Here is a 19,185-nt window from a genome sequence, read left to right as displayed (position 1 = left end):
CAACATGCAGTTTCTTTAAACAACCCATTTTAACACAGACCATCTCCAAAAGAACCTGTATAAACTAGGCAGTAGTGGAGGAAAAAAAAAACAAAGAGAAAAGTTCAGATAATAATCGATAAAAGGAATCCTAAAGACATCTGCTGCAGAAATCTTAAAATGAATACTTATATAATTTCAGAAAAAAATACATCTTTTTATTTCTTTCTATTTCAGGCATCTGAATACCACAGATAAAAACACAGAGGAAAAGTAATTTTGATAGTATTAGAATTTAGTACTACATACAGTATGTAAAACGCCCCAGATGGAAAAGAGAAGCTTTCACTCAGCTGCAGGTCTGGCCCAGGTTACATTTCCAACTTTCCCTTTCAGTGTCTGAAACATGCTCCTTTCTTGCCCCCACTGTTTTCAGTTAAACTGTCACTCCACCTCCAGCTGTGATTACAGCTGCAACATATTGCAGTATTTATTCTAATAATATTCACAGTTGTTCATGAACACTTACTAGTCTTCTCACAACACCCATCATGCTATCTCTCTGCATCTACTTTTGACCTGAACATTTTTTTTATATATATATATAAAATATATATCGACAGACAGATTACATACCAATACATTCAAAATTAAGAGCAACGGCGAGACCCTGGATTGGTGACTGTGATGTTGTTTTTGCTTTTCCAGTATTAATTAACGGAGTGCAGGGCACAGGCCTACACACCAACATATTTTACAACATAAGGATGCAGTGACACAAGGTCTTTCGCTACAGGAAAAGCAATAAGACCTATGATAATATTTCAAGCAGCCGAAATCACGTCACTGTCATTCATGCAATACTTTAATGCCAGTTTAACACAGGTAAAATGAGAATGCCTTGGAGCAACGGGGCTCTGGAGATGTAATGAAGACATCCTTAGACCTCCTCAAAGGCCAGTGAGGTTTACCAGGAAAAGGGAAAGGAACTCACTGGATGCTGTTACATGATATCTCTAGGGATTTGCAAAGGAATATGCTGTAGACTCCTAAATCAAAGTCTCTTTAAGCAAACTGTATCATGTCAAATTTCATAGGTTTTAATATAGATTTACTTTATGAAAGGTTCCATAAAGAATGTGTGTTATTTAATATTAACAACTTACAATTTGTAGTAAAGACAACACCATGAAAATTAGACAGAACACAATTCTGTAATGTACAGAATTCCAACATTTTAAATTCCAGATTCTTCACGATACCAAGTATTCTTTTGGAAAAAGTGCTCATTTTCAAATCAAAAGTTACATCTAATTCCGTATCACAACTTTGAAAGTCCAGCTTATGGTGAGGTGAGATAAATATTTAATACCAAAAAGATAATACCTGTCTTCATTCCATTTCAGGTATGAAACAAGCTTAAAACTTATGAAACTAAGAATAATAAGAACAGTGTATATACATTTGCTTTTAAGTCATCTACAGTATATAGATATAATAAGTAAATTAAAATAAATGAAATACTGTACCTCCAATGACTCCAACGCACATATACAAATGCATAATGGTACTGCCAAAACATGCAGTTACCATAGCAATTGCACACATAACTCCACCAGTGATGACAACAGGCCTGCTGCCATAGCGGTTCACCAGGATACTGCTGACAGGACCTGAAGAAAGGGGATTCAATATTGTTACTACCACAGCATAATCCAGGGCATACTCATATATAAAGAACAGAAAGTTGCAACGGCGTAAACTGTACAGTTCATCCAATAATATTAATAAAATACTGTATCTGCATAAATCATCAAGTTCAGTCCTTCACATGTCAAAACAGAGATCATACAAAAGTAAACTTAAAACTTTTAATAGTGATGATAATATTATCCTACTGGTCCTTTTAAAGACACAATTAAATACTTAAAGCTTAAAACATTTTCAGTTTGTTTAGCACATATTAACATATTTTTAATGCAGTATGTCTATATTAGACAAAATAAAACTTTTCGATCCCCAAATCCTGAAAAATTGTTTTATAAACATACGATATTGTAAAGCGCGATTCACCCAAATTTCTTCTCAATCTGAAGATCCCTAAAGGTGAATGTTTTCAACTTTGTGTTTTCTAAAGTGAGATAATCTAATCATCTTAAAAGTGCAAGGGGATGCTTTAGTTTCACGTAAACTTAGTTGATCAGATTTGAATGAACACCTCTTAAATAAACATAATAATTATTCCTAGCATTGACAATAATTCCATGCTTGTTATCCACCAATGAAGTGCAGAGCTCACCTAGGTGATGTGTGGAAGTCACTACAGGCCAACAGTGCCAGTACATTACACAGTAGGAGAGAAGGGGGGAACTTAAGTAAGACAACTGCAATTTCACAGAGTGGAATTTAGCAAGGATACAGGGATGAACACTCTTAAACTTATGAACAATGCCATGTGAGCGCCACCTACTGGGCCACCAGTATGGGCCACCAATTTGGATTGCTCCGAAGTTTCCCCGTCCCAGTATTGGCAAAGCCAAGCCTTGCTTAGCATCTGACAAGATCAAGCTCCAATATGGTATTTACTTATTACAAAGAAACATTTCTCTTCTGCTAAGCAGTGGTCAAGCTTAGTTTGTCTGAAATATCAAATAAGCATGTGTGTGTGTTTCAATTGACATTTGTCTACAGCTTTAAAAAATGTATGTACCAAATACTCTTGCATTTTTTAGTTAAGTTCATACTATTTTACCATCTTCACAAACATAAACTTGTTCAATTAAAAATTGCAAAAATAAATCACAAGTTACTACTGTACATGACATGAAATTAACTGAAATAAATATGGAAACAAACACTTCTGATAATTTAAAATCCCAACCCAAGGAAAGAAGGACAAGATACTAGAACACACCTGAAGAAGGCTCCACGGCCAAAACGTTGTGTTCTCTTTCTTCTTTCTTTCAGCATGGAATATACCTATTACTTGTTCCCTTACTAGAATCTATTCTACTTAAAGGTATTAATAGAAATACAAAGACTGGGTTAAGATCTCTGAGATTACTAGAATACGTTATTTAGGACTATCATCTTAAAAAGCACTCCATCTGTTCCAATGCTGACAGAAGTCATTAGCTGTAAAATCTCTTTCCAATAGTCTAGCAAGATTGAGGAAATCCTAGAAACAAGATTTTTCTTCATTTTTTGTTGTGGTATTCTTTTATTTTGGGCTTTAAAATGGGTGACCTTGGATTGTTCTAAGAACATTAACTCAAAGGTTCTTTTATGGATTAAAATGGAATGTATTCTCCAAATTAAATGTGAAAGATAAATGAAGACTAAGCAGTCTCCCCCATTTGAAAATGAAAACTGTGTTGAAGCTTTTGAATTTTTGATTTAGGTTATCCTTGCAATATCATAAAAGAAACCACAAATCCACCATAGTCATCTGCAGTAAGCAGCCAGTTAACCAATGTAGTTTTGATTGATACAATACTTAAAAAAAAAAACTTATTGCATGACAATGGGAATCCTTTCCAGAAGCAAAGAATAAACTTTGATGTGATTCTTAGAAAACTACTCAAGTGTTTGATAAGTAAGGAATCTGTGATTCTGAATTCCAAAGAGACAGCCTTCCTGACTTGAGAAACATCCAGCTGAAATGGGGGAAAAACATAAAATGACAACAGGATATAAAAACACAATGCAGTTGCAACATACACATCTGTGAAAGATCACAGCCTTAAATAGGGTGGATCCAGGGATCTAAACATATTAAAATCTACAATGGTGATATTACTCAGTACAGGAGCCTACATTCCAGAGATTATTACAGGGCTTCAAAACAAAAACAAAAAAACTCATTAGCAGTCTTCCCAGACTGCTACAAAACCTCACCACCAACTCACACTGTGAGTAGGGCCAGATTAAAGACCTTGTAGACCCTTGGCACTTTTGTTTCATTAGTTCTTTGAGACATTTTAAAGGGTATATAAATTTTTATGGATAGATGGGTGATTAAAATTATCTTAAATATGTTTTCAGATAACCTATCCTTGCTATATGCATATATTCCAGAAGTGATCTTTGATACAGTTTTGATCATACAAATAATAAAAATCATTGTCAAACAATTTGTTCATAGGTCATTACGTTTTCGTTTTCATAGGCCCTATGGACAGAGATTATTATGCCTATTGAATAATATGACCCTAACCTTGAGTCCATTTATTTCCCAAACATATCCCATTTAAAAATGTGTAACTATCCACCACCAATAATCTAATGAACTAATTGCTGCCAAGTGTGTCTATTTACACATGATAGTGGCCACTAGTGGAAGTTTTGGCTGCTATTACAGTTCCTTCCAAGACAGGTCTGCCATTTAGTGATTACAACCAGTTAATGAGTGCTAATTACCCACTGCATGTAGATAATACAAATCACATTATAAAGTCCCAAAATACAGTAGCTTGAATTTATCAGTTTTAATTAGGCACTTGAAGAGATTAAGTTCTCTATACTCTTTTCCCGTTCTCTCTTTAGCTAGCACCCATGCAGGGAGATGTCAGAAGCAGAGAAAGTTGCTCGTTCTCATCCTAACAGCACAATGAACAAGTCAAGTACACATTTACTAGAGTCCCAAAGTCATTTAAAATAGCCCAAGTCAAAAGTGTATGTGAGAGCATGAGAAAACTGTGACAAAAATAGGCCTTTCAGGGAATCGGAGTTCATCAACATGCCAAACTCAGTTTGGAGAGAGGCTAGTGTCTTTTTTACTGCCTCCACAGCATTGTAATCTATTGTATTCATTGAGTTTCTCTTTAAAAAATGCTTTCAAGCAGATAACTAAGACAAATATATATTTTCTACTTTAGGCAGTCAATGTGCAAATTATTTAGGATGCAAAACAACATATGGGTAACACATTACTAGGGGTAGCAAATGTCATTTATGAATGCTATATAAATACAATATAGTAAATTAATGTGATAATAACCGAGCTCTATTCTCGATTAATTGCATGCTAGTAAGAAAATCCTAATCCTAATCATAGCCTGACCTACTCCCCTAATAATGATGTATTACTGTTTATAACATCATTAAAAACAGATTAATAGATTGTTTTTACACATTTTTAAAACATACCTGTACAAAGGTATGACCAAAACATACAAGGATATGGCCTGGCATGCTCAAAACATCTACTGGTACAGTAAGATGTGTGTAACAGGGTATCTTTCTTTGTGAGGGGAGTTTGGTCTGTTGACATCAGTACAGGACCAGATATGGGTTAATTTGAAGAGTACAACATTCAAAAAGAGACAGGGGTTAATGTGAGTACATGGGTTAAGACTGAGCTGTATCCATTATGGTTAGTAAAGAGAAGACCGGAGGAGCTGGAACAATGGTTACCTCTGAAGGCAAGGAGCTCCATCTACTGTAGCTCTCTGGTTAGTAGGGAGGTGTAGCTCTTGGTTGGAAGGTGGTTAAGCAGTCACCAGTTTGGGCAGAAGGTTTCTTGTGAGTAAATGAGAGCATGAATAGAGAGTATAAGCACATTTAGCTCCTGTTGTGTAGGAGGTGCAAGGAAAGGTTATGGTTATAGTGTACCTGGCCACACAGGATCGGCTGAGCAGGTTGTCACTGCTACTAGTAGTGACTGTCTGGTTAGAAATCCCAGAGGGAAATCCCAAAAGGGGTTGCTCAATGGTTACATATCCCAGAGGGATTTCAGACCACATGGCTCACTAAGGAAGTGAGAGTGCTCCTTTAGGTCTTAGTTCTTCTATAATTAAAAGAGGCAGCTGTGGGGGTTTCCTTGAGCCTAAGTTCGCTGGCCGGGTGTGGGAGAGACCAGCGGTGGATGAGGCCATGGGTCAGGTGTTGGGGAGCCCACCAATGGGTGAGCCCTGGGGCTGGGTTTGGGGACCTTTGCAGTGGGGGAGCCCTTGGATAGAATGCAGGTGATAAGACAGAGCATTCCTTGGATCTTTTAGCTGTGGAAAGGAGCCCTCATCTCAGCAAGTTGCTGAAAGTTTCCCTGAGAGGGGAAACATAGCTGTCAGTAAAGAGAAAAAATCCAGGTTATGTTTAAGAAAGAACTAATAAGTTATTTATTTGGTATGCCTTATATAGTCACAGTCTAAAGGATATGGTTATAGATCTGATTATGTGATTAGACAGTTCCAGCTGTAGGTAATAGTTGATGGTTATCGGTGTATGAATACTTAACAGTTCTAATACATGGGTTAAGTCTTGGTCTCTGTACTCTGACTAACGAATACATGGTTTATAGTTTATGGTAAAAGGATTTAGAGCATTTAATATGGTTTTAATTAATTCCTTTAGGGCCCTGGAAGGCTTGCGATGTGACTGAAAGCTGGGTGTTCAACCTTGGTCTGAGCATACTCTGGGTTGTGTTTAGGAGACTTTGGGTGAGTCTGTATGGTTTTAAAATGAGGTCTATCAGTGCCTTGCTTTAGATATTCTACATTTGATTTTTTTGTTCATGACTTTCAATACACATTCTTTTCATAATGGGCTTTCTTCAGATAATGAATAAAGGTAATGTGTTGGATTGCTTCTTTAGCCAGTAATAGCTTTACGGTTACAGGCTTAGTCTTAATGACAAGGCTCAAACACTGAAACAGAGAACATGAGAAGACTATGTCTATGTCGTCCCATGCCAAGGGATAAGATTGTATGAATTAGGGACACCAATGTCAAATTAACACTTAAGGTAAAAGTCCCGCTCCATATGAGGTGGTTGTGGAAATTCAGAATAAAACTAAAATCCATTTTAAAAAGCACAGCAAGGCTTACAGCTGCTTGTGTGGTGTTATCTGACACCTTATTTGAATGTGGTTGCTAAGCCTTACTCAGAAGCTGAACAAGAGCAGAATGGATTAGGACTGTGAATTTTCATAAAGGGGTCTCATGGCCTAGCATTCCTGAGCACCAGACAAAATCTGCTGAGAATGAACTGAATCAAACTGCCACGCCCATTCACACATTTGATCTGCCTTTTTGATGGCCACTGAAAAAGAACTTTGTCATCACAACCTGTAATATGATGGCTCATCCCAATCTGACACCACGTGAGAAACGATCGGTAAATGTCAGCAGTTTTTTTACATTATCGTTTACTGGTGGTAACAAGGATTTTATATTATATTACATAATGATAGCACATAATGCTTGTTAAAACAGCCTAGCCGTATTCAATTTTTAATTTAATGATTTGTTTCCACGTTTGTTGATGGATAAAGCCAAACAGAATAAATAATAAAATGAAAGTCATTATGTGCTGTGCAGTACCTGCTTCCTAAACAGTTAAAATGTTTAATTTCAGAACATTTTAAAAACAGCACTCTCATTTTAAGAAAGGCAACTTTATTGATGCCATGCACCAAGACCAAGACCTTATCATATGCGTCAGGGACAGAGACTCTCAGTACTTACATGTGGTCTGAAAATCTGCTTTTGCACTCTTGCCTTTCTTTCAATTTAAGCTCCTTGGTTCAAATTGTCTGCTTATTAAATGCATTGCTTTTTTTATTTAATGTTTCAACATTAAATGTCAATGAAATGGTGCTATTCTAAATATGGAGGTTTCTGTGGCATGGCAGGGAACAGGCATACACTCAGTGGCGGAGCTTCTCCAGGACAGAATCATTAATCAGAGTTAAATAATGGATTGAGCTGATTCTGCGACTTTGCTTTTTGTCATCTCACAGATGGAGTTGCAAATACATAGCAAGCATATAAAAACTCAGTCAATCCAAAACAAAAAAAAAATGTTTGTAATACAGACTAATAAGAAAGGCATTTTATTTATGTACAAAATTTAACAAATTAAATCCCTCTATCATTAATTTCAAATTAATAAACTGGAAATAAATATAAGAATGAGAAGCGACCAATAAGGTTAATGCGTTTTGAAAATACTTATTCCCATTCCAAGCATGACTGGATATATAGGCTAGTTTTGTAAAGCCTCTAATAATTGAAAATCATAGGTCAGCAATAATAGGATTATTAAATTGCCTAGAGTGGCGTACATATGTTAATGACTTATTCCTTTGCTCTGGCAGAAATGTATTCAAAAACATACCAGTCATACAATGAAGAACAACTTCTTTTAATCAAAATTGAAGTATTAGTCATATTAAACTAGAAAAGTCACTGAAATAAACATTTTTCAAGGTCAAAATCCTATACATTTTATAGGACCATATACAGATAGTTCAGTCTGATTTCATTACTTATATGACAAAAGATAATATATTCTATTTTTCAAATAATTATTGCTTTCTTCCTTCCTTATTCTTTCTTCAGTAGACACTTCTTTATATAAAGTGTTGTCTGCATCTGGAATAAGACATTCCAGCCAAGTTGTTGAGAGTGATATTCAGGTGAATGAGTTCCCTGCATCAGTCAGCTACTAACCTAATGAACCAAATTCCTCATTTGTAATTATTCTTATGTTTTTAATTCCTATGTTTAAAAAACTCCTTCACTAAATTGTAAAATTACTATTAATTGAAAATTGGTCCCATGTCAACTGCAGATTGAGAGAGAACCAGTTTGTGGCTGATTTGTAAACTATACCTCTATAAATGGCACAGTAAACTGCCGTTTTAAATGAGACAGTGAGTTGCTGTTAAACTAAAATACCATGAAAGTAAAAATAATTATATTCAAACTTTCAAAGGGTGGAGATTTTTCTGCCTGGAAAATGCTTGGTTTTTATTTCATCACAACTCTTGAAATAATTGAACTAATTTTGTCTTAGTTAGAGCAGTATAACAGCTTTCCAAGTCTACTGATGCTTTTAATTTAAGGGGACCTATAAGACCAGCTTGTGCCCACCCCTTACCTCCAGTCTAATGTTCTGAACATCTGCGTTAATCATTGCAGTTGCATCCGAGTTCTAGTTATTTACTGTAAGCAAACACAGCAATTGCATAGCATTGTGTTTTTTTTAAAGATCTTGACATAGTTATTGGATAACTTGTTTCTGCATATTTCAAAGATATCATATCACCCCTCCCCTGTAGCCAAAGGAGGAGGGTAGACTTGTCAATTTCAAACTCCCTGTCTTTCAAGCTAAATCTTGTTTTTCCTAATACAGCTGCTTAACATCCACAGTGATTCACTATTCAAGATATTTCAAAAGGAAAATAAAGCAAGAAGCAGAAACAGAGAGAAATTCATGTAAAGACTGCCAGTATCTCAACAGTTTAAATATCAAATACGAAATACATTTAATAATGTATGCAATGGTCCGTTGTCCTTTGTGTCCGATGATGACTGAGACATGTGCGGGGGCTTATTTTAAGTGGGAAAGCTGTTGCACTGTCCCACTGTCCCACTCTCTTGACCTTAGAAGCCTGGGCCCTGTGGTACAAGTAATTGTCACAACTGGAGACTTCCTTGGTTGCAAGAACCTTGCACCAAACGTGGGACACGAACCCACTACCCTGAGATTATGAGTCTCAGGCTCTACCAGCAGAGCTAGTCGGGGCTGTAATGTAATGTAACAATATGATTAATGCATATATTATTGAAGTATACAATGCAAACAACAAAAGATGAAGATTTGTGTATAACAAAGTGCATTATTATGATAAATATTTGAAATCTGTAATAAATCAATGTAATTTAAGTTTTACATAGTAAATTATTTTCAACTTGTACCAGAACACACAGATACCTTCTAGATTACACAGATTGTAAACATTTTTTTTCTGCCAGCTGCAAAGCAATTATCACTGGCACAATGTTCATGTTATCTCCAAATGATATGTCTTCCTTGCTTTTCATCTTATTCAGCCAGACCATATAAATAGAACAATACGAACAAAACAGCCAGTTTTTATTGGCTCTAATATTTACAACTATGTACACGTGCATCAAAATATAAAATACCTTATATTATTTTTAACATGAATAATTCTTAACAGAAACTGAAACCAAAACGGTCAAACAACTGAGATCATTAAAAATAGTAATATGTACATTGTACAGTGTGCATGTATTATAGGTTCCCCTTCTTAATAAAAAACATAATTATATGGTTAAACATTTAAACTATTTAAAAGTATAATTTCATGATTTCCAGCAAGAAAACTAGTACAAAGTTCCAATGTATTTTAGATTTATTAAGCTCAAAATTCTGTTATATTTTGGATTATATTTTGGGTATATAGTGGATGTATAAAGCAAATTTCCATTGAGTTATATACTTACCCCAGTTCTTATATCTCTGGGGCATAGAGGTCAAAATGGTATAAAGCAAATCCAGTTATTTCATGAACAATTTATAATAATCCCAGTATGTGAATCCATCTCAGATCTATTATTCCTGTCCTTTTAAATGTCAGGTGACTTTGCTAAGTGCAGCCAAGGACAAAATGATAAAGCTTTGTGACTCAATGCAAGTACACAGGAATATTTCACCTAGATCCTTACTGCCATTATTGCTGTTAAGTGAAATGGCACTGCTGTGAAGAATCATGAAACAGTGACCTTGGAACAGCTGATGAATCTCTCTAAAATCTTAAACTGAATTGACTGCAATATCTCAAGCCACTTCAATAAGCAACTTTAAGGAAATAACATTAGAGAGACGACAACAGAAACAAATCTCAAAAGAGCATTTTAACTGTATAAATATATACAGTAGAGATATATTTTAAGGTTTTCATATTCAGCATACAAAGTAATAATTTAAAAGAATATTAAGTCCATCTTAGATATTTTAACAGAATTTATTATATATATATTGTGTATTTTTGTATAGGAATATAACATCTTCAAGCAAGCAGGAATTTTCTATTTCATGTGTTAGACATTAGTGTCTTAACATCTTCACAGTATAGAAACTGCCCTGGTTAAAGTCACTAATGATCTTCTAATGGCTTATGATTCTGGTTCTCTTTATCTCCTTATTCTTCTTGATCTAAGTGCTGCTTTCAACACTGTTAACCATGATATCTTACTTTCCCGTCTTGAGAAAGTCTGAGTCTTGTCTTGAGATTGTGTTTGGAGTTTCTGACACTGCTCCTAATGGTTCAAGTCTTACTTCACTGATCACTGCCACTTTGTCTCTCTTGGAGGATTTAGCTCTCAAATTGGACCTCAGGGCTTGATATTGGGCTTTTCAGCATTTAAATGTTCCCACTTGGTCAGCTTTTAAAATCGAATGGCACAAATCATTTCCCTGCCGATGATACTCAAATCCACATCTATACCAAACCCTGATGTGGCTGTCTCTGACATCTCTAATTGCATTTCTGACATAAAACCATGAATGACTCAAAATTTCCTTCATCTTAACTGACAAGACTGAAGCCATGCCTACCAGAACCCCCATCAACTTTGTAAAACCAATGCAGTAACCCTATCTGTGAATGGTACTGTACTAGAGCTTCAGTCAAAATTGAAGGAGGCGAAAACTTGGAGGTGATGTTTGATTCATGTTTGAAAATTGACCCACATGTGCAACATATTGTTAAAACATCATTCTTTCACCTCAGAAATATCACCAGATGAAATCCTATGTTATCACTAACTGCTGCTGAAAAGCTGGTCAACACATTTGTCATCTCCCAAATTGACTAATGTAATGCTCTACTCAGTGGGGATTCTAAATCCACATTAAACAAACTTCAGTATGTCCACAAACTTGGAAGCCTGTCAGGTTTTGTGTCAGTTTCAGAATCCTCATGTTCACTTAAAGGGCCATGCATGGTTTGGCACCTCAGTACCTGTCTGAGCTACTATCATCCTGTTCCCCACCTTGCAACCTTTGCTCTTCTAGTTCTGATCCATATCTGTCCCTGAAGCCCATCCACACTTTCCTGCTGTGCTCTGAAAAAAAAGCTCCGAAGCTCAATCCCTAAGGATATCAGAGAGTCACCTCCCCTGAACTCTTTCACATCTAGACTCAAAATCTTCTTCTTTAGAAGGGACTTTACTTAACTGCTTCTTAAGTATACCCTTATATATACCCTTTGGCTCCTACTTTAGTCCGTACCCCCCCATCTACCATCTCCTGTCATTGTGTATTATCATTGTGTATATATTATTACTAAATAAAGTTTTTATTATTATTATTATTATTATTATTATTATTATTATTATTATTATTATTATTATTATTATTATTATTATTATTATTAACATGGCACAAGTGTCCAGTGGTTAACATTGCTGCCTTGCATCACTGGAGCCCAGGTTAAATTCCAGATTTGGGATGTTATCTCTGGGGAATTTGTGTGTTCTGCAGTGTTCCTGTGAGTTTTCTCCTGGTGCTCCAGTTTCCTCCCACTGTTGAAAAACAACCTGGCAGTTTACCTGGCTTCCTGGAAAACTGACCCTAGTTATGAGTCTAAAAATGTCTGTTTTTGTATATCTGCCCTGTAATGGACTGGCACCCAGTCCAGTGCGTGTTCTGCCTTGTGTCTGTTGCATGCCAGGAAACTGTGTGCTCTGGCTCCCCTGTGACCCTAAATTGGATTAAGCAGTTAGAAAATGGATGAATGTATGTCTTAATATCATCTTAATTATTTTTTTAAAGCATAAGAACAGACCTCAAGGGTAGGGACTGTTTAAGCAACTTCAAGGTTTTAATGGATAAGAAATGCTCCTGCTCAAATCCACATTAATGTCAGATGACCAAGCATATTAATCAATAGTTTTGAGTGGACATAACAGTGCTCACATGCTTTACACACATTACGTGTACTGACTACTTCAGATGCAATGCACATACTGCTCATCACTTCACTTATCACTCATCAGATGCTCTAAGTTCAAAATGTGGTTTGAGACAGCTGAAACAGAACAGAAGAGTTAAAGGAAAAAAAACTTTACATACATTTAGAATCGGTGTAAACAGAACAGCCATTTGTGTATGACTTTTTATCTTCCTAATTTAGTGCCAATGACAAGTCAGCTGCCTTCAGTTAACAGAATTTGTATGGTTTTGCTTTGCATATTTCACAGTATTTAGAAGAGATGTTGAACATTAAAGTGCATAAAGAAAATTAAATAACCCCTTTGTCAGTATTTCTAGAAGTTAAATTCCAGCTAAGTGTGGGTTCGAGTTCATTTAGAAAACTGGCTTATTTCCAAGTAGGCTAATATTTTCCAGAATCAATTCAACCTAAGCACTTAAATACAAGAACTGACATTAAGAGCTTTTATTGGGTATGATATTGTCTTTAAGTTTCATTTGAACAAAGATACCTGTTGAATAATGATTTTGGAATCATTACCAAATTAACTTAAATGAAGATGACTAGCGACAGCTAAAAGAACAGACTAGGCCTACATGTTCACAAAATTGAATGGGTGTATCAGAATAAAGTTTCATGATTTTAAACTACTAAGACTAATTATCTTACGTAGTCTTACAGTATAAGAGTCCTCCTGGATTTAATGCACATCCACAACACATATACTCCAGCAATGCTGTTACTAGGCTGTACTGTAGATCATGTTTAACTGATGCAATCTGGGGGAATTACCTTATTCAAACATAAAACAACAATGTCCAAATCAAACCCCTATACCCAATGACCAAAGTCCAGAGGCCAAGCCATACCGCTACCTGTAAATAACACAGGAATATGAACTGCCTCATTCAAAAGAGGGAAGCAACAGCATTTTGTTGAGGTGCAGTAGAAGCACTGATACGTATGTTATTCAAATCTTCTCACAATATATATGGTAACATGTGGAACATATATATTAACAAATATTACATGTCAGGACGTAAACGTGACTATTTAAGTAGTGCCAATACACTTAACCGTTTTTTAACTGGCTAAACCAGTTCTTTTGTTCTCTAGCAGGCAGATAAAGTACTGTATACAAAAACAAAAAACCCTTAGCAGTATGCAAATCAGACATGGTAATTTATAACATTTTATGAAAACTGAAAGACCACAAATTGTAGCTTTAATTTATGGGTGAAAATGTCATGTCGAAAATACCAAACCAAGAAACTAAGGCTATTGATGCTGATCGGAATGATCAATCAATAGAACAGGCCTGGATGTTTGCTCTATTGAAATGAAATGTGGTCCGAAATCTAATTTTAGGCCCAATATAGTCATTTTTAAAATGCAGTACACATCAGCAATATCACTTAAATTAACACATGCAGTGTTCATCTGTTCAATTTCCATTCATAGAAGACGATGAGAAAGAAACAGATATTCTCCCAAAAGCACAGCTGTCTCACAGGTATGGTATCTGTGGCCATGCAGAGAGCATAACAATTAACAATTGATTCCGTAAATGTGCTGTAGAGTCAGTTTTTAGATTTCTTTGTAGAATTTGTGATACAATATTTCTTTCTTGGTTTTGAATAAAAAGTCTCTAGCTGTATACATGGCGTTACACACAAATATAAGTAAAATGTTGGAAAGATTATTAAGGGAGGATGTAGAGCATGGCCTATCTTGTGCATAAGTGGACAAGATCATAGGTAATCAATCATTTTTCCACCTGCTGGACAAGTTTGGCTCCTTGTTGTTATATACTCACCTCCAGCATACATAGATGCAAGCATGATGGAAGACACCCAGGCTATTTCACTGTATGAAGTGGAGAAATATTCCTGGATTTCCTTGAAATAAATTGTCAAGGCCTTTGGGAAGGCATAGGAGAATCCAATAGAAACAAAGGCCCCAAATACCACAACCCACCCCCATCCGCCATCTGGAGGTGTATATCCCAAATTTGTAGATGTGGGAGGTGGCATGGCTTTGTTTTTTGTCAGGAAGATCCTGTGTAGACACACAAAAAAGAAAGAGGAAACAAACTGATTTAGACACAGTGAGCAAGTTTGAAATCAAAGCAGACAAAAACATTTATTTTCTAATGGTCTGAGTTCATTCTTGGGCCCCCAGCATTTTGCAGTTTTAGAAGCCATTTATCTAAAATATTTACCTTAATAATGGGCGTGACTCATAGGTTACACTTGAGTGTATAAATTAATCTTCCTTGAGCATCCTGGTTAAGAACACAAGATGACAGCAGTTTTTGTTGTCAACTGTTTATCACTTTTAATTTTACAAAATGCCTTCAAAGAGATTATCATGCCGTTGCTGACATGATCAGATTCTAGCAGGCAGACAATAACTTACAAAGCAACAGACAGTATGTATTAGACAGTGAAGATGTAAAAGTGTACCTGAGACATAGGACCTCTGATATTTAAGGTAAGCCAATGGGAATTCTTTAGGGAGTTTAGTCAGGCCAAGTCTCTTACATTATCTTGTTGATTGAGGCACTCACAATTGCCTGGACTCGCATCTGAGTCTAGACAGTCAGGCAACTTCTCAATTCATTTAACCATGACCCATCCATTCTTGGTCAGGTCATTTAACCAACTGTGTTGGAGACAGTAGTGTAACAAAAAGAGTTCTGTTGCAATATAAATAGAACATAAGACATAGAAGATGAAGGGAAACACAGAAGGATCAATCAAATACAGGAGAAAAAGAAATAGCACAACGAGGGGACCCATCATTTCCATTCCAGGCTACAATATACAATACAGGACAGCAAAGAGTTTGCATGAACAATGCGAGAAAATTAAAATGTCGTTAAATGCAATGATAAGTGAAGCATTTTGTTAAAAAGGTGAGATCAGGAGTATCTGATCTGTATTGTATATTGTGTTCATTTAGGGGATTTGAAGTTACTTGTGTGACAGTGTGTCGTGGGAGGCGCCGCAGCGAGCACTGGTAAAAAGTCCAAGTCCTGGGCGAGGGAACGGAAGCAGTGGAGTGAGGATAGAAAGGACCAAAAATAATACAAAAAGAGTGACACACTAACAAAAAGGCGAAAATAAATTGTAGCGATGTGCCTCAGTACCTCCAGGCTGGGCTTACCCTATTTAAAGGGGTCCGGCCTAGGACAAAAAAGAGCTGCAAGCACAGCAGCGACCAGACTGGACTTACCCTATTTAGCGGGGTCCAGTCTGGAGAGCAGGGCACATAAGGCAAGAACATTACAAGAACGTAGTACGTAAAAACAAAGTGTGGGTATGCCTGCCCTTGTGAACGTGCATGATGGGACAGACAAAAAAGAAAAAAGGAAAGAAAAAGACAGCATTATGCGGGTACAACCCCCTCTGGGACTGTCGGTGTAAACTCCCCTCGTCCTGGGGTGGCCCTGCTCATCCTGTCGGGGGGTGTGCAGTGTGCCTTTATAGGACCCGCCGAACTGGGGCTCATCAACTAGAAGCCAAGACAGCTGGGACTACAAAAACGAGGCACTGGAAAGGCCCCCGCGTAATGCCACACAAGTCTTGTACATTTAAGTTAATGGAGTTATTGAGATCTAATTTGTTAACAGGTCATGTGCAAGAACACCACGTCTGGCTGCAGTTTCAGTACAGGACTTTTCTTGTCCTAATGTAACGATGTAATATAGTCCACCCATGGCAGGTCACAGGACCTCCTCAGCTTTTGACTTTCCCCTGTTTCACAGCAACTCATACATTACTTGGAAAGAAAATGCTGAAATCACAAGGTTGCTTGCGACATAAAGGGAAAAGAAGCTTGGAACGTCATATTGTATGAGAAAATTATAGTGAAAAACTGCCTGGGAAATAAATATTTATTTCTGTTGCAATTTTAACTATAATAAAAAAGTAAATTAATTGAACAGTAGGATATGTAGATGAAAAATGTTTTTTTTTTTAATTCTCCAGTAGTTAAATCTTTATCTTGTGAAAAACATTTCCTTTTGGTGAAGGTGTTATGGTACGTTATACAGCATAGCACTTGCACCGAGCCCTCAGTTTGGTTTGGTCTTTCATTCTTTCATTTCATCTTTTATTTCTGTTGCTTTTGTTTTGTTATGGTCATTCTGGAGTTGACAATTGTAACAAAATATTTTTTTTATAATATAATTTATAAGTATACTTTTTACTATCATGTTCTTTAGGTTTTGTGTACCAAACTGAAAAGCAATTTGAAGATGTGGTATTTAACTTAGTTCAACTGTGTAAAAGTGTCAAATATTTATTATTCTATTGATATAATAATGTTAACTGAGTAAAATTGCAAGCATGTTATAAAATCTGCCCATTTATTTCCCAGTTCACATTTTTGTTGCTGTATCAGGACTCTTGTATCGCAATCCATTCATCATCAATACTCACCCCTAATATAAAATACCCCTTTGTCCTACAGGAAGTATGACTTGTTAAATATTGGCAAAGAAATCCATTTTAAGTATTTGCAGTAAATGAGTCTGACATGTACTGTTGTCTTTCATTTGAGGAAAAACAAAGAAGCCCCCATCTCTCCAGATGCACAAACAAACTAAAAATGAAGAAGAGACTATTTCCATTTTTCAAATAGTAAAAGAGAACAGAAAAAATAAAACTCAAAATAAGAGAGATTTTAAGATACAAAACTGATTTATATGATTCTGGCAATAAGACTGTAGAAAGGGAAAACTAAATTCATACATTAGCTTTTATATGTGATTTAAATTTGACACTAGTGACTCTACACTGCATGTGACTTTCAGTCATGATCAGTCCAACAGCTTGTGCTTTACCTGTACACAATGATTAATAGAAGGTGCCACTTTAAATCCTTCTGTGAATGATGGGAAAAAAACAGTTCACAGAAACATTGTGAAATTCCTCATTCACAGAGAAAGGATGTCTTCAATTACCACAGAACTCAAGTCATTACTAAAACACAAGGGTGTCTTACTAAACACATTACTAAAATATACTGGTGGCTCTCAAGGGAGCCAGGAAGTCCTTGGGCTTTGTCAGTGGCTGTTCAAAAGGGTGCCCAGAAACAAAGGGAAACTTTGAACAAGTGGAAGCAGTTCGCAGTCAGTCAGCATTCTCACATAGCGGACCTGTTCCAACAGCAGCTAGGGTGGATTTGCTAACCAACAGTTCTGCTTTATAATATTTTAAAACCAAAACTGTACTGCTTATCAATTTATCGATAACTGTCAAATGGTCTTTAATTATTAATAACTATACTGTGTTTAAAATGGGAATCCTGACAGACCCTTGATTTTACCATCTGTTTTAAAATACTATTTAAAATGTGTCAAAAAGTCATGAAAACTTCACTTTTTAGCTACGGATCCTGATTTTAACGGGTCCAAATACTGGTCCGTTTTTTGAGGAAGTTTTTTTTTCCAGTTATTTTGTGATGCTACTGCATCACAAAATAACTGAAGTTTAATCAACCCAGACACATAGAAGCTTGATATGGCGTACTGTAGTGACACGTTCCCATAAATGTAATTCACTTCACATTAATTTAAATATACTAACGCATAACAAACTACCAAATAGTTAATTAGTACTGGGTTAAAAAAAGCAGATTTTAAGTTTCCAAAATATCAAGCTTAAACAGTGTACTCCTTGCGTTTGACAACTTTGGGACATTTTCTTAAAGCTGGGTTGAAAATACCTGACAACTAGCTAAAGGCGGAACAATCCTTTAAAAATTAGGCTACTAACTGCAGCAACTCCAGCACAAATGCAAATCTATAGGCATTGGGGTTGAAAACGTTTGGTTTTTTTCAAAGAAAACCAAATGAACAAAGACTTCTGTAAAGGAGTAAAGGTTTACACAATATCTTCTAAAGTTATACATTGTTTTTGTATTACTTTACAGTAACTACAGCAACTGGCTTAATGCTTTGATTAAAGTACAAACTACGCCGTACATGTGGAGGCAGAAGTTTTAAACAAAGTTGCTTCACTAACACTTACCTTGCTTTAAAAAAAAACACAGGATTAAGAATACATGAGAATGCACAACATACGTGTAGAAATACTTACCTCTTATGAATGGAAGACGTATGAGTTACGCTCCAGATCCTCAGATGGTTCTCTCTGCTACAACGTTCGATCTCACTTTTTTCAAGTTTAAATCACGTGGCTTTCTTTGCCGGCTTCTGGAGTCGCTACTGTTTTATAACCTTGGGACTTCACGTCGTTCAACAACGCTAAAGCTACTTAAAATACTTGGCGATAGAGGGGGAGTTTGTGTGTGGTCAAATCCTTGTGAAACAATATGCATTTGCACTCTAAAGCTGATTTTTTTTTAAAAAAAACACGTTTTGCATTTAAACGTTGTGTCGGTACTGTACAGTGGTTGTTTGTAAAATAGTATCCAGTGTGAACAGGTTCCA

General features: G+C 36.1%; 1 protein-coding gene across 1 annotated transcript in view; it reads right to left on the bottom strand.

The window, feature by feature from the left end:
- slc16a7 (solute carrier family 16 member 7) overlaps positions 1-19,075 on the bottom strand; it is a 28,799-nt gene extending 9,724 nt beyond the window's left edge. Inside the window, exons 1-3 of the mRNA XM_006630649.3 lie at positions 18,833-19,075; positions 14,542-14,783; positions 1,509-1,652 (exon numbers count right to left, since the gene is read on the bottom strand). Of these exons, the coding sequence (XP_006630712.2) occupies positions 1,509-1,652; positions 14,542-14,758 (361 nt within the window). The 5' untranslated portion in view covers positions 14,759-14,783; positions 18,833-19,075. The remainder of the gene's footprint in view (positions 1-1,508; positions 1,653-14,541; positions 14,784-18,832) is intronic.
- Positions 19,076-19,185: the final 110 nt, after the last annotated feature.

This window comes from Lepisosteus oculatus, chromosome 4, assembly GCF_040954835.1.
Source record: "Lepisosteus oculatus isolate fLepOcu1 chromosome 4, fLepOcu1.hap2, whole genome shotgun sequence".
NCBI lineage: Eukaryota > Metazoa > Chordata > Actinopteri > Semionotiformes > Lepisosteidae > Lepisosteus > Lepisosteus oculatus.
The sequence above is the reverse complement of the archived record's forward strand: the minus strand, read 5'-3'. Positions and strand labels throughout refer to the sequence as shown.